A 26,161-nucleotide genomic window follows, 5' to 3' on the forward strand; every position below is an offset into this window, starting at 1 on the left:
TATAGATTTTTAGTTGGCTTTTATTATTTTTCTCTTTTTAAAATTTTAGCAGGAATGATTCTAGCAAGTAGTCCATTGTCTGCATTGGACCATGTCTTTAGTCACTAATACCTCTAAAGTAAGGGATATAGTTGTGCTGCTGCAGCATAGCCAGGGTGGTGGGATTTAGGTGTAAAGACAAGCCTGCACTACCACCTGTTGGTGTAGGTGAGTACTTGCCACAACTACCACCACCACCACTGCTCCCTTCAGCTCCACCAGAATAGTACATGGGTGGGGAGGATGTGTTCCTGGCCCAGGTGGAGGGGTACTTAATGCCCCCCATGAGGGCTGGGGGTAAAGCTTGGCTGCTGTGTCTACCGGCAAGGTATATCTCTGGTCCTAGGTATCCAAGCAAATCACAGGAGAGTACAAAGCATATGATAAACTTATTAGGATACGAAGTTTCTTTAAAGCCTTTAAATCTGTTTGGAAAAAGGGTAAGAAACCACAAAGTAATATATATATATATATATATATATATATATATATATATATATATATATACACACACAAAAAAAAAAAACAGGCCCGATATACATATACATTACAGAACACAGAAGAAAACAGTTCCTAGGCTTATCTTATCAGACACCTGCAACTACGCTAAACATATGTAATGATTTGATGAAGAGCATACAGGTGGACGCTGGGGTGGTGGAGGGGCTCAAATAGCAAGCAGTGATGCTGTGCAGCAGCATTAACATGTAAGAAAGATGTGTAGCTTAAACAGACCACCAAGTTGGGAGAGTGTGTTTGGTCTATGACGAGAGTAAAGCATGTTACATGTATATGATACAGCGCAGCTTGAGATGTTTGACTAAACTAGCTTGGAGGCTTTGATTTTCTAAATAATAAATAAATTTGGTATTTCTGTCAAGTTCTGTCAAGACTATCCCTGCAGTTTTAATGCACTTGTACTTTACTTGATAATGGTGCAAATGCAAGTTTTGTATTGGGACTTTACTTAATTCTGCGTCGACCGAGTGAAAACAGTGGCACTCTGCAACTTTATTTTTATATAGTAATACAACCAAAAACAACCATTTATAAATTAAAAATAAAAAAGTAATGCACTCAGTGAGCACCCTCTGTCCTATTATTAGTCTAGTGTGACTGAGCCATAAACTGTTGGATCTAATACAGGTTAAACCTGGACATAATTGGAAAGTAAGACCTTTCAGCTTTTCATAAGGCCACAGTGATGTATGGATTATGGGGTTTTGCTAATACCTGGTCGGCTGTAGTTCTGAGGGGAACGAGACGGGGTGTACCGCCCATAGCCCCCCAGGGAGCTGTTAGAGCTGGGGCTCGATGGCCTCCGTTGACGGGGTGATTTTTCCCCATCACCCTGAATACACAAACACAGAAGATAAAAACAGAGTGAGTACATTCTATGCACTCAGTCCTTAATTTCAACATCAGAGAAAAAATTTCTAAAATATTAATAGTGAGGCAGCTGAGTTATGTTGCACAAGTCACACCAAGGAGCGAAGATAACATAACGTCAACATAACAGGAGTGAGGAGAAATGTGTGCGCTTATTGTTATGATTAAGAGCAGAACTCATTTCAAATATGTATCAACAAATGGAGCCAATGGTTTGGATGTTTTTCAAACTTTCAAAACAACATGCATGTTCTATTTTAAAAACAATCTGATTACATATATTTTTATTGCTTGTGCTGTTATACTAATCCGCCAAGAACTGAAACTGAAAAACTGTGACTCTAAGAAAATGAATCCTGCACTACTGATATTAGCCTTTGGCAGGGAAACTAAAGAGCATGCTTTACTCCAGGCCTCAGGGACCAGTGTCCTGCAGCTTTTAGATGTGTCCTTCATCCAACACAGCTGATTTACCCCCTCAACACATAGTATAATGTTATCATATCTGCACATAATCCAAAAATTAAAACACATCCCACAAACCATTTAAAACTGTCAATTACCCTAGAAAACTCTTATGTCCCAAATATGGCAAACAACTTGTTTGTGTCCACAAACACATACACTCACACACAAGCACACAAGAAGGCACTGATGAAGTATGATTTACATCCACATTGAGACACAGTGCATCACATTACCTCAGTAGGAGTAGGAGAAAGCAGCTGGGGAGACTGCAAATGAAAATGGGGAAAGAGCCAATGATTAGGAAAAACTCATATGTGAGAATATATGAGTTAACCAACCAGCAATGAGAGTGGGAGTGAGCAATGATGTCCAAATGCAAGGACATTGCTAATGAGTGAATGAGGAAGTTTACAGTTCGGCTTATAAGGCCAGGGCTGTGAAGCTGTGGCTGAACTGCAAAGGATTGCGTCAGTGTGGCATTAATGAATGACTTCACTGCGATGATGGAGGATGAGGAAGGTGAAGAATAAAACGAAAAGACAGGGAAGAAGCGACACAAGGAAGGTTTCTCGCTCAAATTGCATTCATTCACTGGAGTGAGACAGAAAGAAACCTGTGAACAAATCAGTTCTTTAGAGATAAAAGGATGATTGGATGTATTAAATCGTTAGAAAAAAGACACATTCCTCTGGTTTTCAGTTTAAGTCTGGATATATGCTGCATACATTCAAATTCACCTTAACAAAAAATATCAGGACAGAAACACTTGCTCCATATCGCCCATATTTGGCTAGTCTCTGGCTGACACTCATTAACAGTTAAGCAGGTAAGAATGTGTGTAGTGAATTCCATTTACTCTTGTTACTGTACCAAAGTTATGTTTACTTGCTTTCTGAGCCATTTAAAACCCCTTTAGTTACAATTTTACTGAAACTTAAATTTGTTTTATAGAAGTATTGTTCTACTCTCATAACGGAGTCATGACAAACCATAAGAATTACTAGTGACAAACTTCATCACAGCAGCGAATGAAAATGGAGTCGGAGTTACCTCTCCATAGTGCCTCTCGTCAGATGGGTAGCTGACATAGGGAGAGTAAGACAACATGTCAGGCCTATCTATGTTATAGATGGCCTTGGTCTTTGGAAGGGCTGCCAGGTCCTTGTAGTCCAGCATCTCCTCTCCTAGCTTGGCCTGGCAGCAGACAGGAGACAGATTTAGTTTTTATTTGCATCCTACTGACACTTGGAGGAGCACAGAGGTACAAAAGTCATCTGTTGCTCCCTTAAGGGTGAATAGAGGTGATGCAGTCTTACATAGATGACTCTGCTGGGAGAGCCCGAGGTGCTGGATGCCGGGACTGAGGTGATGCTCTCTGATGAAGTCCGGGTCACCTGGAACACACACACACACACACACACACACACACACACACACACACACACACACACACAGCAGTTTTAAACACACTGAATTATGACAGGTTAAGAAAGGTGGCATTCATGTAATTACTGCCATCCATTCAAACTCATGCGTAGTAAGATATTATTAGAGATGGCACGATGCCACTTTTTTATGTCCGATACCGATATCATAAATTGGGATATCTGCAGATACCGATATGAATCCGATATAGTGTGTTTTTTAATCAATAAAACTGTTTTTTAATATCTTGCTGCTTTTTATATAAGTTCATACTCAAGTAAAAAAAACAAACAAAAAAACCCCCACTAAAGCTATTCTGTTATACCTGTATGCAAAAAATACACTGCACCCAAAATATTTCATAGTTCAGCAACACTGATCAATCTAATAAACTTAAACCTGCACCATCCTCCCTATTCTGGTATTTTAAAGAGTAAGCAACCTAACGAATAGGTTTCTAAACCCCCCCCCCCCCCCAAAATAGGGAACCATCCCCCACCCTCCACCTCATGATGCTTAATTGACGTAATCAACTTTAATTTGATGCAGTGTGAAAAAAAATGCACAGAAATCAATTATTTTTGAAGAATAATTAAATAGATTCAACATATTTCTATGTACTATAGCTTACTAGGGTATATTAGACTTAATAGTTACTATATACAGTAATGGACTTCTATACATTTTACATCAGATTAAATCTTTGGGTGTAAGATTCGGATAATTATTTATTAAAAGCTAGACATTTTAAATGAGAATAAGAAAGAAAAGTATGTCTTTGCCCCCTTTTCCCTGTTCATGCCCTATCGGCCCCCCTGGCTAAACTTTGCTAGATCCGCCCCTGCACAGTTACCAGCCGTCAGCTACGTAGAAAAAGATCCTGGTGTAGAAAGTAATATTAAATAAATTCTAACAACAGATTATCAAGCTTAAACGTGCTGCTGTTGTTCAGCCGCTGGTTTCCTCTTTCTGGCGAGAAGCACACAAACAAGAGAGACGGACTCGCGACAGAAAAGCCGATCAGCTGATCATTAATCAGTTTCATGATTGAAGTAGCAGCAGGAGAGGGAGGGAGAGAGGCAGTCGCTCCATATATCGTTGTTAAGCTTAACGCTGGAATTCTTTATAAACATTCAGAGATGAACTTACACATTTGCTTTACTTCTCTCTGGGATAACTTCCTCGGAGATGAAATGCCGGATTGTTAGCGAGGCTACAAATACGCACAGCTGCTCTATCACGTGACGCACACTGCTGCCACGTGCTACGGTTATGAGCAGAGTTACGCCATGTCGCAAGTTTTGTGAGGTGCTTTTTTGATATTTAATGGATCGGATTACATTTTTTATTTCTCTCCGATATCCGATCCAGTAATTTACGTCAGTATCAGACCGATACCCATATGTATACGTATATCATATACATTTTTTTATTATTCAAAGCTGCCCTTTCTTTTCTTTAGGGTAGTAATGTAACAACACAGAAAATCCTATAAACGTCTTATCCTGAATGGCTGCTTCAACTGCTGCATGTTTTTTCATCATTATTGATAAAAAATAGTAAAAACAATCGTCTTCCCAGAGAAGTGTCCTCTTAAACTCAAACCCCAAAAGTTTTGCATTTACAGTGAAATAAGTCAAGCTAGACCACAGTCGTATCACAGTCATGTTTTAAAAAGTACAGCTTTAAACCTTAACATTGTAATAATAAAAAACAGAATTAAAGTCAAAGTCCAATTATATGTCAACTCGCCCATCCATCCAGATCACCTCTCTACAAAAACTGTGCTCCTTTAAGGTTAGAGTTATGCCCAGCTGTGGACATGGACAAGCAGAAAACAGGGATTACTAGTCATTCCTGTTATACTTTTCTCAAGTCTTCTTTAAATCCATCCAACAGCCAATCAGATCCAAGATAAGACTACTCTCCAAGAGAAACCATAACATCTGTAGAATTACATCATGTTAGTCCTGCTTTGTGCCCGTCATAATTTCCATGACCACTAGGGGACACTGTCGTGTCATTATACCGTTGACTAACTGTTCAAGTTGCTTGTAATTTGTAAACAGATGGAAATAAGCTCCTCCTTAAACTACCTTTGGGGAACATTTTGTTCGTTTGTTTGATGTACATGGCGTTTACCGTATTGCTGCATTATTGTTCATGCCTTAACAGTCCCAATGGCTTTATATAAATATTGCAAACACTCAAACTTAAAAAACACACTTGAAAGTATAACTGAAAAGATAATATGTGTTAGACACAATATCTAGAAGATGGCAACAAGAGGGAACTAAACCATGGAGAAGGACGACAGTAATGTTAACCCAATGCTGAATATTTAGCAGACAAATGGTGAACTGTAATTCTCCAACACTGTTTTCATGACAATCAACCTGGTTAAGCCGTATCATACACGAGTGTACGTAAATTGTAACAGTTAGCGTTGATGTTATGATCACACTTCAGACTCAGCCGGTTAGCCTAGCTTAGCATAAAAACTCAAAGCAGGAGTAAAAAGTAAAAAGTTCAGAAATATGCTAAGTATCACTTCTAAAGGTTCTATCAATTTTATTTATATAAAAAGACAGTTTGAGGTGAGTTTGCTAGAGAATCTAAATCTTCTCATCTCCCTTTTTAATTCCACTTCTGCATAACTTAATTTTTCTGTTATTACAGGGGCATTTTGTTTAACACAAACAATACAAGAACACATTTTAATTCCTCAAACATTCAAACAGCAAATACCTACTTAACACAGAGAGCGCAGTGCCTGTATTAGTGAAGCTGTACTGGGATCAGTACCGATGATGTTTAAGTCACAAGTTGAATGAGAGAGAGTGAACTTTCCATCATACGGCAAATTAAATATTTGGAGAATCGTAACAGTTGTGTTTGATATTTTTAGCACGCTGAAACAAGACAGAAGCATCCACTCTGTCTGGCCAAGCTGTGTGAGTGTTGCCCTCTATGGATGGCAACACTCACACTGCCACATCAATCCTAATCATAACTGCCCAGGGGACCATTCTGGGTACATGCGCAGACAGATCCTCAGCTTCTTTAGTCACATATGTCAGCTCTGCATAGCACCAGAGTAAGTAACACATGTAACTTTAACACTTTGTGTTGCTGTGACTGCTTCTCAGCATGAAGAAAATGCAGCACTAAGTTGTGAGTTCTAAACAACCCATGCAGCAGATGGTTGTTAGGCGAGGGGAACTGAGTGGGGTTTTGGTTGCGGGGACGTACAGGAGCACCGACCTTCTCCTCGAGGCCATCATTGAGCTGTATCCGGACCTGCTTCTGGGAAGGAGAGGGGTGACGATGAGGAATGAGGAAGGGAGATGGAGGAAGGGCAGACAATGGCTGATGCAATGCTCAAACCAGAACCTTTTTTTTTTTTACTGACTCAATTACATTTTTCTTTATTTAACTTCAGCTTCACACAGTTTTCTTTTGATGGTGATTCTTGTTATGCATTGTTGTTGGTGACATTTTTGTGTCTGTTATTACTCTATAGTCTGTATAAATTGTTGTACCACTTTAATGACTGAAAGGGACCAGCAACAACAAAAGGAATGACATGAAAATATTCATAGGAATGTTCTTACTGATGAACATTTTTATTTACAATGAAACAAATTATGAAATGTTCAAGTTTAGAAAGCTAAATGAAAAAATGCCAGATGAGTTGCAAAAATGTTCTAAATTATTAATGTTGTTGTTTTTTATTTCAGTAACTATTGCAGTGGACGCTGGGATGTGTTGGTACCTCTACTTCAGGTATTAGGTCTATTTAGGGGAAAAAAACCCAAACTTTAAAAACAAAAAAGAACTTTTTAACAAATATTTGTAATAAAGATTGAACTGTGAACTGCGTAGCTTGTGGGGATAAAAAAAAAGGCAAAAAGCTCCTGAAACTGCAGTTCAGCAGTTCATGTTAAGAACTCGAAAGAAACCTCAGTGACTGTCTAACACAGACCCAAATTTTTCTCCTGCTCATTTCATGTACACAAGAAGGTTGGAGACCTCCATTATAATTTCCTGCGACTATGAAAAATTCAGTTTTTGAAACTGTTTTTTGGGCTCATTGTGATATTCCACTTTCTGTATTAAAAGCAGCTAAACTCATCCACTGACTGTGCTATATTCAGAGGTTTTTCAAACTCTTCCTTTTTAACTTCTGAGGAATTCATGACAAGGGAGTATCAGAGCTTTATCTCTTCTGTCAGATATTTACACACATATATATATATCTGTCAGGACTGCCTTTACCACCCACCTTACTCTTCTCCTCCTGCTTGGCTGCTTGTCTGCATGGAGGATGCCAGATAGACGATCCTGAAGACACAGAGACAGACAGCACCATTTGCACTTTCATGTTGTTGAAAGTGGGTCAAATATTACAAAAATGGTTTAGTTTAATGAACTATTTGATTGATTTAAATCATACAGTATGTCACGACTATAAAATGCCCTGATGAGTCACAGCAGGACTTTGCATGAGAACAGCCAGATCCATGGTGGCTGCAGGCTAAAACCCTCAGACCCAAACGATCTGCTGCCAATAACTTGGTACCTGACATCATAGGACACCCCAACAAATCCCGTCTCACAAGCAGAGCCTTCACAATAATAGGCTAGTATTGTGGCTGAGAAGCACATATGCATAACTCATTACTTCATAAACTGGAGTGACATGTTTTATGCTTTTTAAATCAGAAATAATTGAATTAATTTACTGTCTGCCTTGTGTTAATCACAGCAGCAGCTGACAGAATCTCTGTTACTAAACTAATGTGACTCAAGCACACATGTGCCTGATTTATTCACCAGCACACACTGGGTTTATGAAACAGAGTAAAAGAGAAAAGAGAACGTGGTGAACCAAAAAGTGATGTCGCGACTAGACAATTAGCTCTTATTGCCTAAGAATAGAAAGTAATGTGCTTTAGTCTAATAATAGATCATGAGTTTTAGCACTGGATCCTCTGTGGTTAGGCAGGAAAAACTACACTGCCTATCCTGACAGGTAGGAGCTATAATAAGAGATATGAAGGCTGCTTCTACCTTGCAGGTACATTTCCTCTCCCTCTGCAAACATCTGCTCACACCGGACACAGCGTGCACATGTGGGGTGGTAATGCTTCTCGCCAGCCTGTTGAAGAATGAAAACACATTAGCACACTGCAGCAGTTACAATTTATAATGTCTCCTAAGAAATGCAGACCAAAAAGACACCTTCTAACAAAGCAGACGAGGAATCAATACATTGCTTTCAGATGGCAACCAGTATGCTTTCAAGCCTGCAGTTTAAATGTTCTTTTCATTCAATGAACGATGTGATTTATTCCCTATGCCTAACACATTCATTGAAAGACCTCTGTGTTAGCATCTATGTTTATATACATAAGCTCTCTTAGAAAATGCATAATTACCTCATAAATTAGTTGCAAAATGAACATTGAGTTTCAGGAGTGTTGCTGAGCTAAAGCTAAATGAGGGACAAAGGGAAACTTAGACTACAAAACTTAGGTTGTTTTATCATTTAGCCACAAGGTGGAGACATTGCCATTCAGACAGAGCACTGCAGGAGTAACACATAAAGTCCTTTTGACAAAAAGGATTTAAAATACATTCATGACATTCGGCTTAATCCTGTATTTATACAAATTCACCCAATACGTTTTCCCCATAAGCACTGTGTATGATGGCCTGTGTGTTAAGCATGAAGCTCCTTGTGTGTTTAGTATGGAGGCAACATGTTATCTCCAGAGCTTGTCAGAATCCACAAAGCGGTGTGATGGGAGGGAGTTGTCACAGTGAGGATGAATGAGTCTGTGATATTGATTTTGAGGCATAGTGTGGATTGTTTTCTTGACTTGTGAAACTGCTAGTCTATATGTGACCTGGTCAAGTGTTGGGGACTGTCTGGGTTCATTTTTGGCTGTGGAAGCTGATTTGACTGATGCTGACACTGTGTGCATTGAATCGTTTGGGTAAGTTGTCTGCTTTCTACTTCCATCCTTAAGAGCAAATATTACATTTGGTCAGTGGCTTCCTCAGCAGGAACTCAGAGGGAGTTTTCCTTTTCTTGACAGATTTTTCAAGCTGTTTCATGGATTCAAACTAGCAAACCTTAAAAAGCATCCCATTCTCTTAAGTTCCACAGTCTTTTGGGTGATTTTCTTAATACCAGATCCTTATTCTGTCTTTTTTCATGGCAACAAAAACCACCATTACTGAAAGTGAGCAGAATTGTCTCATTCTTGGCAGTTTTTCTTGTCCTAAAACATGTGTGATTTATGGACTCAGTAATAAACAAAACAAGGTGGTTTATTGCAATTGAGTCATTCTTTTGCTCTCCATGCAAAGAGATTTCATCTTGCTGTAACAGCAGTTTGATTACGTACAACACCTCTGAGGCTCCTCCACTTTGCTGCGTCATTCTAATAGGGTAGGATACCAGAAAACAGGATGTCAACATCATATTTCTTGGCTAACACCCTGCTTAATGCTTGTCTCAACCAAATGGACAGCAGATGGAAAGAGGAGGCAACCAGGCACAGAAATGTACTTAAAAAAAGCAAGAAGACTCCAAGTCTAGGTGTTACTGACAGAAAAACAAAAGGCCATCTGTTTAAAAACTGGTAGACGGTGCAGATGCTATGCCAGAAGTTCATATTTGAACTGAAACTGAGAGAAAAGAGGAAGCTGACATAGGAACTCAAAGAACTAAGAAGATAAAAGGCTGGAACAGGATTGAAATTCAAACATGGAAAGTATGAGAGAGGCGGAAAGGAGATAGAACTGCTATCAAATCCTTCCTTTCTCAGCACAGGGAGGAGAATGATCGTATTCAGGATCCTGCAGGACTGGCATATCAAGGAAGAAGAGGGGGGCTCAGGAATGGTTTGGAGGGAAGTTGAGACTGAAAGAGCCTAATTTGATTTTTACTTAGGAATGAGGCTGTAGCTGGTCAGCCAGGGTTGAAGTTTGTGGCTGAATCTCATGCAGAGTATGGCTTTAGATAATGGGAGAGCTGCTTTTTATATCTTTGCTACCTACAGTCCATATGTTTTCTCAAAATTATCCTACCTCTAATGCTCTCTCCATTTGCTCATCTCGCAATTCCAGGAACCAGTCAGGTGAGGAATGTGATTCATTTAGAAGGCTGGAATAAATTTGTGGCAGTATGAACACACAGACACACAAACATGGTCTATGGTCTGCAATCCAGTTGATTGCACATACATCAAGCTCTGTGTTGCATCACAGGTTATTAGAACACAACAGCAATGGGATCTATATGCAGCTCATGATTTTACAGCTCAAAATACTGTAAGAGAAAAGTACTGGCACGAATGCTGCGTCATCTGATACTGAAATCAAAAGTTTACCTCAGAATATATTCAACTTTAAAGTAAATGGACTGACATCCCAGTCTTACCGACCACTCAAAGTGCTTTAGAATACGAGCACTTCTCATCTACTCATTCATTCAAATACAGAACCTTATTAAAAAGTGACATTCATATCTCCACTGCACCACAAAGTGATCTTGAACACTGAAACCAAATGGTTAAAAAATACTGAAGCCTTGTTTCTGATGTTGAAGGTGTTTCAAACTAACACTGAACTTAATAGTCAGTATGAACAGTGACAGAAATAAAAAAGCCAATGAAGCAAATTAGGCAATGATCAGTAGCACAGATGCTTGGCTGACAGCAGAAATACTTAATCTCATCAGGTATAGTTTGGGTGTTACATATTGTTTTCCCTCAGCTCAGTAAGTTTAAACCTTTCAATAATGTTTGTGTAGGTTCTTAATCATCCAGGTCATGGCAAGTGCTTAAGTCAAATGAGCTGAACTACCTTGGGCTGCTCATCCAAAATGTTTCTTCATTTCATGTCCTTTCATATTCCTGCATCGGCTAAAGATGCAGAATACAAGACAATATGTCTGCCATCCTGGTTACATATGTTTCAAGTGCTTGACTCAAAGGCATCTAGACTTCTTTTAGGTTCTTGGTTCTTCTTCATCTTTTTGTTTTACTATTCCCAGTATTTCCAGTTACACATCACAGTGTCTACTCTCACTGTTTCACTGACAAAGTGACTGACTGACTAACATCTTGGATGAGAAATAAATGCCATGGCAAAAGGAACACCGGGCAACAATAAACATAGCTTCAATTCCATTGCTGCTATCTGCAGTTACTGACTCAGTGCAGTATGACCTCTGTGTGCTCTTTGATCTCAACCAAATGTCACGGCATTTTGAAAGAACAGTCTTTCAGTTACTATTTCAAAGTGCAGCCTTGCACAGCTAGCATGAGACAGCATCATCATTCAACCCTGAATGTTGATGATAAGACAGTAATAGCCCAGCTAACTATTAGCTAGCTGAAGTTGTCTTTCTATGGTGGATCCTATGGACATTTATAACTTTATTTGCAATTCCACCTCATGCTGCTAACTCTAGCAAAGGTGTTAAAATAAGGATCACAAATGCCATTGTTCTGTCCCACATATCTGATGACACACTTTAAAACATGCACTGCGTCATCACGCTCACTGATGAAGATGAACCAATGGTTTCAGTCAAAGAAAGTGATCATTTGAGGACACTGAGGTGAGAGGCAGGTGACAGTGTGCAATCTGTGCTATAGCTCCATTTCTAAAACATGAGACTCAGTCAGACTGCACTGAATATTCAACAACAGAGCAGATCCTGGCTGCGTGATTCTCTGCCACTATTCTTTTATTTGTTATTGCCGTGTTCCTTCTTCCAGAATGGGGATCATTCCTTCAGCACTTATCAACGCACGCACCATCTGCATCTGCTGTTGCAATGTCATTAACTTGTGTTACATCATATCACCCCGGAGATTCAACTCCCTGTAGTTTTCATGCAACAATCAGAAGTCTAAGCTTTGGCAAACATTTTATTCTGATATGGGTGTTTGTTTTTGCTGGAGTTATGAAGCTTGTTATGGAACCACAAAAGCAGCACTTCACTTTAGACTACGTGCAGTTCAACCTGGATATTAAGTATATGTTTCCTGGAAAGAGACGCACCCTTAACAACTATATGCTCAGTAAATTGTATGCTCAGTAAACACCAGCAATTACAAGAAAACTAACACACAAAATACCTTTGGCTGTTTTAAGGTATGTGGTGTTACTGTAAACCCCCATGACAAGAGGTAATGTATTTGCATTTGCAAATATGATGAATTTTTAATGGTCTCTTTGGGGAAATGAGGTCAGTCCTGGAATCAGTTAAGTGGAAATATGAGCATGAGAAACATGTAAAATGCAACTCGCTGTGTTTTTCTGTAGCCTCTTTCTCTGTCTCCGATCACATACTTACCCACTCTGTTTTAAGCTTATAGGGCGTCGATGGACTGCTGGGGGTTTCTCTCTTTTATATTATAAAACGCACAATAAAGCATCATGAGGCAACTGTTGTTTAAATAAAAGTGAACTGAAATGCACTGAATTCTGCGGGTAAATGAGCTTCCTCCAAAGGGTGACTGGCCTCTCCCTATGAGGAGTTCAGCCATTTGGGAGGGGCTCAGAGTAGAGCCGCTGCTTGATCTGCCTCCTCACCTCAACTGAGCCAGTTGAGGTGAGGAGGCAGATCAAGGACACACTGGAGAGATAATATCTCTTGGCTGGCCTGGGAACGCCTTGGTGTTCCCCCAGACAAGCTGGAGGAAGTGGCCGGGAAGAGGGAGGATGCTGCCCCTGCGACCTGGCCCCGGATAAGCGGAAGAAGATGGATGGATGAATGAGTTAAACTGATCTGAATTGAAAACCAGTCTAAGTAAGCCATTTAATGATGACTTTCTATTAATAATTCTTTAGCTTGTGTACAGGTTCACTGTCTCATACTGAACTTTATCTTAAATATGTGCCCTATGACAGAACTACCCAACAGAAACATCACTACAATGACCTGCAGAATCATATCCTGCAGTTCACACTGGCATACAAACACTGATATCACTCATTTAGATGGCAGTTGTGATTAAGTTGTACTGTCAACTAGAAGCCTCTTGCACTAAGTATAATGCTCTCTCACTGTCAACAGTGTAATCTAATAATGCAGCTCTTGGAAGGAACAAGCTTATTTAATAAATTAATTGTCGGGTCACTGAGAATTAGACAAGAAGCGTTTGAACAAAGTAGGAAAAAATACTGCAAGCAATCTGATTTTAAAAAATGAAGGTTATCAGCACATCAGTGCTGTATGGTTGGCCAAGAGAAGGAATGGCCAAGTCTGAGGTTTAACTTCCTATAGCTGTCCTAGAAATACCACCTTACTGATGATTTAACTACTGTGTAAACCAAACACTGAATAAACTGAACCAACATTCTTGGATTAAGTGGGATTATCGATTCAGATTATTCAGTGTTTTCAACAGTTATTCCTTTTGTGCATTTATATTTACTGTAATTCCATTATTCTTCTCCCTGTGCATGTTCATATAGAGTAGACAACAAGTAAGTTGAACCACATGCTACATGCTAACAGCCAAAAAAGGTTTTGTTCTTAATGGAAGCCAGCAGTGCTGTACCTCAAGGACTTTCCCTGTAATGTACTTCTTACAGCTCTCACACTGGATGCCAAACATGGCGTGGTAGTCCATTTCACAGTAGGGGATCCCGTCCCTGTAAAAATGACACAAGACAAACAAGCAGGTTAGAGACAGGCGCAAGCATCTAGATTAAATCTAAATAACAGCATTAATGAAGTATTATGATAATGAAAGTATATTCAGCCAGACGTACTTGCTGATGTACTCGGCATTGAGCACCTTGTTGCAGACTTTACACTTGAAGCAGCCCAGGTGCCAGTGCTTGTCCAGTGCCACGAGTGACTGTTCATTCTTAAATTCCTTTCCACAGCCACAGCAGTCTGTACAGAGAACAAAATAACAAAGACTAGGTCAAATTCAAACACTAGAGTTTGCTTTCTTTTAGTGGAAAAGTTCTTTGATTTAACTGAGTTGAAGGGCAAAAGAAACTTTGGACATTTTGTTTTCTATGAGGAAAACACAATTTAGGAAAGTGCCAATTTAAGTGAAGGAACAAACAATCCGAAGTTTACTTATGGCATGAGTTATGCTTTCAAACAGGCAAACAGAGGAGAAAAGCACTGACTGTGGACAGCCTGTATGGGTGCAGGGCTGTTGGCGGGAAGAGGCTGGGTACACTTTTGGCAGATACACTCTTTCCCATTAAATGTCACTCGGTCACCGGCTGGAAATGGCTGTCTACAAACAAAGAGAAAAACAGTAGATGATCAGAGGGGTTTGACAGATACATTACAGTTTGTTCTACTCTGAAATGAAATTTGGTCCATCAGGGTGCATAAAAGGCTCCTCAGAAGGCCCTACAGACCAATCAGTAATATCCTCCAACCCCTGAAAGTATTTTTATGCTGATGACTTTCACCTGTAAGGAGGATCTGTCATCATATCTTTCACAAGAAATGCCAGAGAGTGCTCTAGAAAGTTAGAAATGCTGAGGTCATAAGCCCAAGCTCTAAGCCTACTACTCAAAATATGTAACTAATTATTGTTACATGTTCTGATATAACTTAATGTATTTATTTACTCTTCTCTGCTATTATGACTAAATGCAATCCCCTGAAGACTGATGTAAAACTGGTTTAATAGCCGTTAAAAGGAAAACCTAAATCTTTCAAAAGAATTGTTTATATATTAAGCTTGTCAGCTGTTGTTGGATATTTTTATTGGTTATTTACATCAGGTTCAGTCGTTAACGCATATATTTAGAGACTTAAGTCTCTAAAAACCTGCTGTATTTTCTTTGCCACTATTTACTTAAACAGGTTCTGCCTGACACAGTGGAGATCCTCAAATCCCAGTCATCATGCAGTAATCCAAGGGAATTTAAGAACAAATGAGAAACAAAATAATTGCGATCTCTCAGGCTGGAAAAGGTTATAAAGCCATTTCTAAAGCTGTGGGACTCCATTATCTACAAATGGCGAAAACATGGAACAATGGTGAACGTTCCCAGGAGTGCAGTGACGACTCATCCAAAAGGACGCGACCCCAGAACAGCATCCAAAGAACTGCAGGCCTCACTTTCCTCAGTTAAGGTCAGTGTTCATGACTCCACCATAGGAAAGAGACTGGGCAAAAATGGCTCCAAGACGAAAACCACTGCTGAGCAAAAGGAACCTAAAAGCTCGTCGCAGTTTTGCCAGAAAGCATCTCGATGATCCCCAAGACTTATGGGAAAATACTCAAATGACGAGACAAAAGTTAAACTTTTTGGAAAGTGTGTGTCCCATTACATCTGGTGTAAAAGTAACAGCATTTCAGGAAAGGAACATCATTCCAACAGTAAAATATGGTGCTAGTAGTGTGATGGTCTGGCAGCTGTTTTGCTGCCTCAGGACCTGAAAGACTTGTTGTGATAAATGGAACCATGAATTCATGAATTTTAGACCTCTCTGCATTTAATCACACTTGTTATTAATCTCTGTCTCTCTTCCACAGCATGTCTTTTGTTCTGTCTTCTTTCTCTCACCCCAACCGGTCGCAGCATATTGGCCCCGCCCCTCCCTGAGCCTGGTTCTGCCGGAGGTTTCTTCCTGTTAAAAGGGAGTTTTTCCTTCTCACTGTCGCCAAAGTGCTCGTCCATAGGGGCTGATATGACTGTTGGCTTTTTTTCTGTATGTATTATTGTAGGGACTATCTTGCAATATAAAGCACTTTGAGGTGCATGTTGTTGTGATTTGGTGCTGCATAAATAGAATTAAATTAAATTCTGCTGTCTACCTAAACATCCTGAAGGAGAATGACGGGATATCTGTTCATGACCTTAAGCTGAAGTGTACTTGGGTTCTTTTTAGGAGCACTATCCAACACCTACGGGATAAAGTGGAACAGTGACTGAGTACCAGGACTTATCACCTAAACGACAGCCTTGAATCCCACTAATGCTGATGTGTCTGAATGTGGATAAATCCCTGCAGTCATGTTTAAGCATGTGCTGGAAAGACACCAGAAGCCCAAAACCTGTAACAGTGGGCTGTCAGTGCATTGGTTTTGGATGGAGATCTTTGTTTTGACATCTCATGTTCAAATCTTTAAATTTCTACTTTTTCTTGTTTGTAATATCTAGTAGGAAATGAAAGAGGTGCAACACGGACACTGGCTTCACTTACAAGCCAAAGACAAATGCCATTATACAGCTAAAGAGTTATTGCAATGACAATGAAACAATGTTAATGTCTGCTGGCTGTTTGTGCAGTCTGCTTCACAAACAGCTGCCGTCATCGAGTCAAATGCAGAAGGAATGATGGATCCTTGGCAGAGCTGGGCTCTGACTTGCTGCCACGTGCAGCTTCCTACAGCTCTGAAATGTGATATTAGGAGCTGCTGTCACACTGACACAGCCAGCTACTGAGGGAGGAAGACATCCTGGCAGACTGTGAATGGCTGAGATTAAAGATGACTCATGCATAAATAGACAAAAAGTTATGTCTTCAAACCTGACATTGTGAGTTTTTGTAAGTCTTGCTTACAGTTTAATTCTTGGTATTAGGTTGATGGAAGCATAAAATCTGAAACCCATCAACCCATTTTCCCTCATTGCTATTGGTTTATTACTGCATTAATGTCATCATATTACCATGTTTATGTTAAAATATTACACAAATATCATTTTATCATTTTATTGGTAGCAGGTTACTGTCTAAAATACACTATTTTAGTGACACTATTTGTAAATGGTTTTGACTCATATGTAATTTTAACTGCCATTCATCCACACCAGCAATGCTTTTTTTTACTCATCATTATATGTTTGAACAGGAGAGTAGCATTTTGTGAGTTTTATTTACAAGATGCAAAGACTACCTGCTTACAATACCAGACTGCAGGACATTATTTTAACATTAGCTGCACCTCCTGTTCACACTCACCTTGGAAAAACTCCAATATAAACACTTAGCTGCCCACATTAAACTTTTAAACCGTTGCATGTGGAGAGACACAGACACATAAAGAAAATCCAGACAGCAAAATGAAAAACAGCTCGATTACTAAATAACTGCCTTTTACTGTGACATACATACGAAAAATATACTAATCACAATATGATGTCTCATTTCAAGCAGCACTTGTCCTATTAGCCTCATTTTTATATTGCTCACAAAAGGCCCGTGTGATTTACTATCACAAAGGCACCATTTGTTGTAAGGGAACTCCAAATACCACACTGGAACATTCTGATCTCAGGTTCAGCAACGGGATGACCAAAGTATGATCGGATGAACACACACACACACACACACACAGAAAACCCACCCCCAGCTCAAAAGACACTTTACACTAGCTGTGGGAATGGGCAAAGTGGCTGCACTGACTGACCACACACTTAAAATTCCTGCCTGCGAGAGGCTTCCATTACCTTTCAGGGCCTGGAAAACAACACTCTCACACAGACACACTATACAGGAGACGCATGCACGTAGATTGAAAAAGGTGAGTGCAACTGTTTGGTGTGCAGTGACACGTGTGTCCTATATTTATACACGTATGTCTATTATAGCTTTATGTGCTTGTAAATGACACCAAGAGAGATGTGCGAAACATACTTATGAGATGTCTCCATCTGTAAAGATCGATTTTGAGTTCTCTTTATAATGGGAGAGTGGAATTCTGAAACACAATATTTCTCCAGTAAATAAGATTTAAAAGTAGTTGACCTGTGGGTACGGTGGATTTGTAGGGCTAAACATTTATTAATTTTTTATTAGTCCTTTTTTTATCCAGGTAAAAAAAAAATCTCATTGAGATTAAAAATCTCATTTCCAAGAGAGACCTGGCATCATGGCAACAAAAGTCAAAATACATTTACCACGTAAGTATATAACATTTAAAACAAATACAATATCCCATACCAACATGTGTAAAATATACAATAACAGATCAAATTAAGAGTACATTAAAAACTATCACACTGAGTAAAAGAGTTATTCTCTCGTTCCTTTAAGACAGACTTCAACTCTCCCAAGGTAACCAATTCTGATCATTTCATTTCCTTCTGCAGATTATTCCAGGAAGCAGGGGCAGCGTTTTAAAAGCCTTTTCCCCCAATTCTGTTCTGATTTTTGGGACAATCAATTGTATGATATTGTGAGAACGAAGGCTGTATTGGTTGTGGTTTTCCCCATTACCAACATAATGGGGAAAAAGGTCCTCTTACCTTAAGAGTATGTAAAAAGGTAAGTGTCTTCAAAAGGGTGGGACTGACCTAAATATGTGTGTCATATATTCATCATGTGCATGAATGTCATGGCAATTTGGAGCTTTTAATGATTTCTCTGAATGGTTCAATTTTTTTTAAAGTTTCCAGTTCTTGGCAGGCTTGAGCCTTGGGTTGTTCCTGAACACCCTAACCAATTTCCTCTCATTTCAGGAAACAGTTTTGGGTTTTCTTCTAGATTTTTGGCAAAGTGTGGACATATACAAATAACTTGTATTTGTAACCAGTTGAAATGAATTGAGCCAAAGATCAGAATTTACAGATGTTTAGAAATGACACCAAGAGACCTTCCCAAATGGGAAGTAAACTTACAGTTCTACGTCTTAGATTTTCAACGAGTTACTTGGACTTTCCTCTTGTTCTGCATATTGGTCAACCCAGCGACTGCTATCTAACCAATCCTTTATATGCTAGCAAAAAGAAACTACCGGTTGTATTCACTCATCGCCACTAAGAAATGAGCACTTGTCCCTGTCAAATTAGAAGATATTGTAGAACCTTTAATCTACTGAAAGCTAAGAAGCAATTAAATAACTTAAAACTGCAACACTGAAGAAAGAAATATGTTAAACAGTCTTGTTACTGCATACTGTATTGTGCTGAGTACATTAATAATTCGTCACATTAAAGGCTGACGGTCTTCACTCTTTATCACTTTGTATTTGTTTTGGGTTTGAAAACTAAGAAAAAACCTGTCTGTATATAAACATATGTCCATCCATCTCTTCCTTAGCAAACTCCACATCTGCGCTTGCTATTCACAACATTACAGATTCTTTAGTCATTTGGTTGAACTATTCTCATGTTTTTGCTAAAAAACAATCTTTGTTCCCCTAGACTGACTTGGCCCCTACTTGGGGAGAGGGACATACACATGCACTGAAATGCTTGGAAGGACACTCATTGCAGTTCATGCAATCTTAAGCGTCTTAAAGTTTAATCACCACAAATCCTTATACTAAACCTAGCAAAACCTAGTTCGTCACTGCCTTTGACTTAAGCGCTAACTCATTATCCACTTGTCACCTACATCCAACGCTTAAAACAACAAATCCTTAAGAAGTATTTGATTGAATGTTTTTAAAGCACCATTTTTATATAAACTGTTCTGGTCAAATGACTTTGCTTATGTTAAGTCAAGGCCTCTGATGATGCACCAGAATGTGCAGGACACCTTTTCACGTTATTGTATGCTTTCAAAAACACATCTCAGTTGCAAAGTCTCAAAAATTTGGTTGCTTTTGTCAGTTTTCTGTTAATGTCATGAAAGTCAGCAGAACTGCAAAGTTCCTTTTTTAAGTGCCGCAGGCCCGATTTATTGACACATGGCTTAGTGGTGCTTAGAAGGTCACAGTATATTAATGGCAGCGACTTTATGTGCTTAATGAATAAGCTGCTCTCAAAGCCATGTTTCTCCCACTTGCTAGTTTTAGGAAATACCAAAGTAAAAAATGAAATCTGTTATTTGCATTCTGCTCCACATGCTAATTTCTTACTTGCATGAGGTGCAAACAAAGCAGCGTGGGTGGTAGGTCTTGCCCAGCGCGGACACGACCTCCCCTTCGATGAAGTCCTGGCAGCTGAAGCAGCGAGTTCCATACAGCCGCTGGTAGTCCAGAGTACAGATGTAGTCACCCTGCCGCACAAAGAATCCTCCCTGGGCCAGCTCACAGCCACATACTGGAAAAAGAGAGAGAGGAACAAAATGCTATCGAGTTAGCAGGACGCCACACACACCGAGCCGACAGGCTAGCAGATGACTCCGGCAAGACCAGAGGTGGAGGTTTGTGCATTTATATTAACAATGCTTGGTGCATGAACTCCACTACTACTGAGAGTCACTGCTCACCTAATGCGGAGTTTTTAATGGTCAAATGCAGACCTTATTATCTCCCCAGAGAACTCACTTCGATCATACTCACTGCCGTGTATATACCCTCCGACGCTAATGCTAGGTTGGCCATGAAAGAACTTTCTGCAGCCATTAACAAACACCAGAATAAACACCCCGAGGCTGCTTTTATTGTTGCTGGCGACTTCAACCACACCAACTTAAAGACAGTCCTCCCCAGATTCCACCAACATGTCTCCTGCCACACCAGAGGAGACAAGACTTTAGACCATGTGTATTCCAACCTGGCTGGAGCCTACAAAGCCACACCCCTCCCCCACATTGGACAATCGGACCATCTCTCCCTGTTCCTCACACCTCGGTATTCACCACTCATCCAACGTGTGAAACCTGCTGTGAGGACAATTAAAGTGTGGCCAGAGGGGACAGACGCAGTGCTCCAGGACAGATTTAAAAACACAGACTGGAATATGTTCACCCACACAGACCTGGACCAGTACGCCTCATCTGTACTGGATTACATCTCCGAAACCACAGACAGTGTCACCACCCAGAAACGGATCACCATGTACCCCAACCAGAAGCCTTGGATGAACCGGGATGTTCGTCTCCTCCTGAAGGCCCGCAACACCGCCTTTAGGTCAGGGGATGCACACGCCTACAGTACAGCCAGGGCTAATCTAAAGAAGGGCATCAAAAAAGCCAAACACCATTACAAAAAGAAGGTAGAAGAACACTTCTCCAACTCCAACCCCCGACGCATGTGGCAAGGACTCCAGACCATCACAGACTACAGGACCACCAAACCCTCCCCCGCATCCTCTGATGTCTCCTTCCTCAACGAGCTCAACAACTTTTATGCTCGTTTTGAGCGAGGGAACCCCACAACCACAACCAAAGCAGATGTGACGCCAGACCACCAACCTCTGACTCTCTCCCCCACCGATGTAGGAGCGGTGCTGAGCAGGATCAATGTCCACAAGGCTGCAGGCCCTGATGGCATCCCCGGGCGTGTTCTCAGAGCGTGTTCTGGGGAGCTTTCAGGAGTGCTCACAGACATATTCAATCTGTCCTTGGCCCACGCTGTGGTACCGGCCTGCTTCAAATCCACCTCCATCGTCCCGATACCCAAAAACTCCAACCCATCTTGCCTCAATGATTACCGCCCAGTAGCACTCACCCCCATCATCACTAAGTGCTTAGAGCAACTGGTCCTAGCACACTTCAAATCCTGTCTCCCCCCCACCCTGGACCCCCACCAATTCGCATACCGCCAGAACAGGAGCACAGAGGATGCAGTCTCCATCGCAATGCACTCTGTCCTCTCACACCTGGACAACAACAACACCTACGCCAGAATGCTGTTTATAGACTTCAGTTCAGCATTCAATACAATCCACCCCTCACAACTCATCAGGAAACTGACAGATCTGGGCATCAGTTCCCTCATCTGCAAATGGTTACTGGACTTCTTGACCAACCGCCCCCAACATGTCCGGCTGGATAACCACTGCTCATCTACCATCACAATGAACACCGGTGTACCACAAGGCTGTGTGATGAGCCCTTTCCTCTACTCCCTCTTCACCCACGACTGCAGACCTGCTGATGGTTCCAACACCATCATTAAGTTTGCAGATGACACCACGGTGATTGGCCTCATCAGTGACAACGATGAGGCCGCCTACAGGGAGGAGGTGGATCGTCTGGCTGAGTGGTGCGACAGTAACAACCTGCTGCTTAACACCGAGAAGACCAAGGAGCTCATCGTGGACTACAGGAGGAATGCTGACCCACATCCACCCATCCACATTAAGGGGACGGCTGTGGAGCGTGTGAGCAGCTTCAAGTTCCTGGGAGTCCACATCTCCGAGGATCTCACCTGGACGACCAACTGCTCCAAGCTGGTCAAGAAGGCTCACCAGCACCTCTTCTTCTTGAGGACTCTGAGGAACAACCACCTGTCCTCAGACATCCTGGTGAACTTCTATCGCTGCACCATCGAGAGCATCCTGACCAACTGTATAACAGTCTGGTACGGGAACTGCTCTGCCTCGGACCGGAAGGGGTTGCAGAGGGTCGTGAAAACTGCCCAGCGCATCGCCGGAGCACCACTTCCTGCCATAAAAGACATCTACAGGAAGCGGTGTCTGAAAAGGGCTGGGAAAATCATCAAAGACCCCAGTCACCCATCGCATGGACTCTTCACCCTCCTGCCCTCTGGGAGGCGCTACAGGAGCCTCCGGACTAAGACCACCAGGTACCGGAACAGCTTCTTCCCCACAGCTGTCAGACTCCTGAACTCTGCCTCCTGACATCTGACCCACGTTAAACTCATGGACTGAACATACACACACCCACAATGGACAACTGTACCCTCAAACACACAATAATAACATGGACTGAACCACCACTCACAACCACTAGCACTTTATATAGCCTCTGTAGAATTATCCACATATCTCACTTATCTTAACTGCACTACTGTATAGCTCTGTGTAAATAATCATTCTGTACATTCAATAATCTTTAATCCTACAACTGTTTACAACTTGCATAGTTCCCATTCTGTATAGCTGTATATCTCAGATTCTGTAAAGTTATTTATTTCATATTCTGTATAGTTTTTCATATTTATATCCTGTTCATATCCTGTTCATAGCCTGTACATAGCTTGTACTCACTACAGCCTGTACATACTTATAGTTATAGAATATTCACAACATACTTCATACCGTGTACATTATAACATACCATAATAGACCCATTTCTGTAATATACTCTATCTATATTATTGCTAATTAGGGCTGCCACAAACGATTATTTTGATAGTCGACTAGTCACCGATTATTTTTGCGATTAGTCGACTAATCAGATCATCATCCATTGAACGTAAAAGTACAGCTTATTGCACCAGCAGCATCTGCTCTTATATAACTATCATTAGCTTACAGCTTTAAGTGTTTAAGGTCTGTGCTAACTAAAAATAAAGACAAGATGATAGTTAATTGAATTCTAATTAAATGTGCAGATTGTTTCGGTGGAGTTTAATAAACTCAGCCGATTTACTCAGGAACAAATAAAATACTGAAAAAAGCCAAACAATAACATTTTTAAGTTATCTAAGTGACTTGTATATGTTTAACCTGAGTAGGGCGGTGGGTTTGAAAACGATCTGCCGGGAGTCCGGTGCTCTCATGGCCCCCGGCTAGCTATCGAGCTAGTGGGTAACAGACGCCTCCGAAAACGTCGGAGCGCTTTTGAAAATATGTGGTGTCTTGATAAACTGAGCAGATATTTGAGGTTTACACAGCTACATTCTCGCCTGAAAATATGTTAAACGTTTATTTTGTGACCCAGAAAGAATAATAAGAGTAATATTAAAACTAACTAGCTGCCGCCATTGTTGACAACTGCGCTGGGCCGCGCTATGAATTCTGGGACACAGTTTCTTCTTCTTCGGGGTTTAACGGCAGCTGGCATCCTTGTACATGCAGTGCTGCCATCTTCTGTTTCAGTCCGTTATTACACTCTTAAATCTTGCTACTTATTCCTGCTTTTGGGATCTTACAAAGCTTCAAATGACGCGTCGACTATTAAATCAGTCGTCGACGATTTTGATAGTCGACGTAATCGTGACTAGTCGACTAATCGTGGCAGCCCTATTGCTAATATATATTGTAATATATCTATATCACTAAAGCACTTCTGGATGGATGCAAACTGCATTTCGTTGCCCTGTACCTGTGCATGTGCAATGACAATAAAGTTGAATTCTAATTCTAATTCTAATTCTAAATAGTCAGAGGTTATAGCCAGGAGACAAGAAACATGTAGGGAAGGGTGGAATTAGGAAATAACCAAATGGATAAAAAAAGGGAAAAGAACCAGACATCAGAATTTGTTCTCCTTTTTTCCTTAATTATCAGTTTTTAAAAGCAAGCCATATATATATAAGCAATATATAGTGTATAGGTTTAATTCAACAGACATAGGACTGTATAGTAAACAAAACAAAGATATGAAAAACAAATGAATTTTATACTAGAATTTTATTGCTCACAGTGAAAGAGGCAGAAGATATTGCCTTGTTATCCCTTGGCTATTTATTTAAAAATAACTTAACCTCAGTTAGTAACAGCTCCACAAAAGGCCAAAATAAACAACCGTGGAAACTTTGGATGATAGTGAATGAATTTGCATTTTTCAGAGATCTAAAACAACATATCAGAAACCTGTTAGGCATCCACTTTATTAAATGCTACACCCTAGAAATACAAGAAATGTGGAGAAAACAAAGTAGGGGAATTAACTTTAAAAAAACCACCTCACTGGGAAAATACACATCAGTCACATGCAACACACCCACCAATCAGCTGATTCACAACCTGTGAACAACCCAGCAATGAAATTAGGGCGCATAAAAAAAACAAAAAAACAAAATCATCCAAACTGGTGGTGGATGCAACACAAAGTCTTCCTAACTTCAAAATGTATGCTCTATGCTCAAAGACAAATCTGCATGCACCATTAGAATGGGAACTCCACAAGTTAGTTTAAGAGACGAGGGTAAAGTTTTAATCTAAATCTAGACAGCCACTTCTATACTTTTATAATTAATCTCTTTTATATTACTTTTATAAAACAAAGTCAGAAAAATCCACAGAGTTTAAAGTAAAAGAAAGACACGGTATTGTGGTACGCAGAGCCAGTTTGAGACGTCTGATTGTTTTCTTCAGTAGGGTCACGTGAGCATGGGTGTGTTATTAGCCCGTGTGCAAATAATGAACCGTGTCTGTTTGTCTGCCTTTGAACAAAACATGACAGGATCTCACCCTGATTACACACAGCAAACATAGCAACCATATGACATCACAGAGCTGCTATGCCCTGAGGGAAAGCTTTGCTTTGTTTTTCCTCTCCATTAGCAAAAACAAAACCCCTCCTGCCTTTCCCCCCAATTCTTTCTTTCTGGAAAAAACAACAGGAAAGACACATGATAGAAGTTTGTGCTGCTTTGTGTCATGCCTGGACACTGCTCAGTGAACCTTTACACACTTAAACTTGCAGGGATGTCCAAAAGTTCACTATATGGACAAAAGTGCCACACCTCTTTATCTTTGAATTAAGGTGTTTTGTAAATTCCATTGCAACAAGTGTATAACATCAAGCACCTATCCATGCAGTCTGCCTTTACAAAAGAATGTGAAAGAATGTTTGGTACTAAAGAGCTCACTGAACTCGAGCGTGCCTCTATAATAGCAAGTCAGTTTGTGAAATTTCTTCCCTCCCGGATATTCCATCATCAATTGTAAGCGGCATTGATGCAAAGTGAAAGCTTTTAAGGACCAAGTGGCAGACCACGTAAAGTTGTAGAGTGATGTTGCTGAGTACAGAGGGACATAGTGGATGAGAAATAGCTAATGCTCTGCTGACTTAATAACTTCTTCTGCTCTTAACATCAGCACAAAAACTGTGAACCAGGAGCTTCATTGCATGAGTATTCATGGCTGTGCTTTTGTCCATGTCTCTAGCGCATGCTCTTAGCACAAATTCACACACATACTTGCATGAACATTGGAAGATGTGTGTCAGCAAACTTGCATAAAAACAGTGTTGATGAGTTTTTCCAGTGGTAATTAAGATCCATTTCACTGGTAGACAGGT

At 40.4% G+C, this 26,161-nt stretch overlaps 1 protein-coding gene across 13 annotated transcripts in view; it reads right to left on the reverse strand.

The window, feature by feature from the left end:
* ablim2 (actin binding LIM protein family, member 2) overlaps positions 1–26,161 on the reverse strand; it is a 96,486-nt gene that overhangs the window by 25,246 nt on the left and 45,079 nt on the right. For 4 of the 13 annotated variants that reach the window (XR_014905447.1, XR_014905454.1, XR_014905452.1 and 1 more), the window contains exons 3-14: positions 20,139–20,322; positions 14,497–14,609; positions 14,125–14,251; positions 13,911–14,004; positions 8,395–8,482; positions 7,607–7,665; positions 6,574–6,627; positions 3,213–3,290; positions 2,947–3,090; positions 2,130–2,162; positions 1,273–1,390; positions 112–381 (exon numbers count right to left, since the gene is read on the reverse strand). Coding sequence is in view for 1 of the 13 variants with exons in the window: in XM_085349752.1 (XP_085205878.1) it covers positions 112–381; positions 1,273–1,390; positions 2,130–2,162; positions 2,947–3,090; positions 3,213–3,290; positions 6,586–6,627; positions 7,607–7,665; positions 8,395–8,482; positions 13,911–14,004; positions 14,125–14,251; positions 14,497–14,609; positions 20,139–20,322 (1,350 nt within the window). In the remaining 12 variants the exon portion in view is untranslated. The remainder of the gene's footprint in view (positions 1–111; positions 382–1,272; positions 1,391–2,129; positions 2,163–2,946; positions 3,091–3,212; positions 3,291–6,573; positions 6,628–7,606; positions 7,666–8,394; positions 8,483–13,910; positions 14,005–14,124; positions 14,252–14,496; positions 14,610–20,138; positions 20,323–26,161) is intronic. The other 9 variants (XR_014905448.1, XR_014905446.1, XR_014905450.1 and 6 more) reach the window with 9 other exon arrangements.

Source organism: Diplotaxodon limnothrissa, linkage group LG3, assembly GCF_057381915.1.
Source record: "Diplotaxodon limnothrissa isolate DT_005_m linkage group LG3, D_limnothrissa_male_GT1.1, whole genome shotgun sequence".
NCBI classification, from domain to species: Eukaryota; Metazoa; Chordata; class Actinopteri; order Cichliformes; family Cichlidae; genus Diplotaxodon; species Diplotaxodon limnothrissa.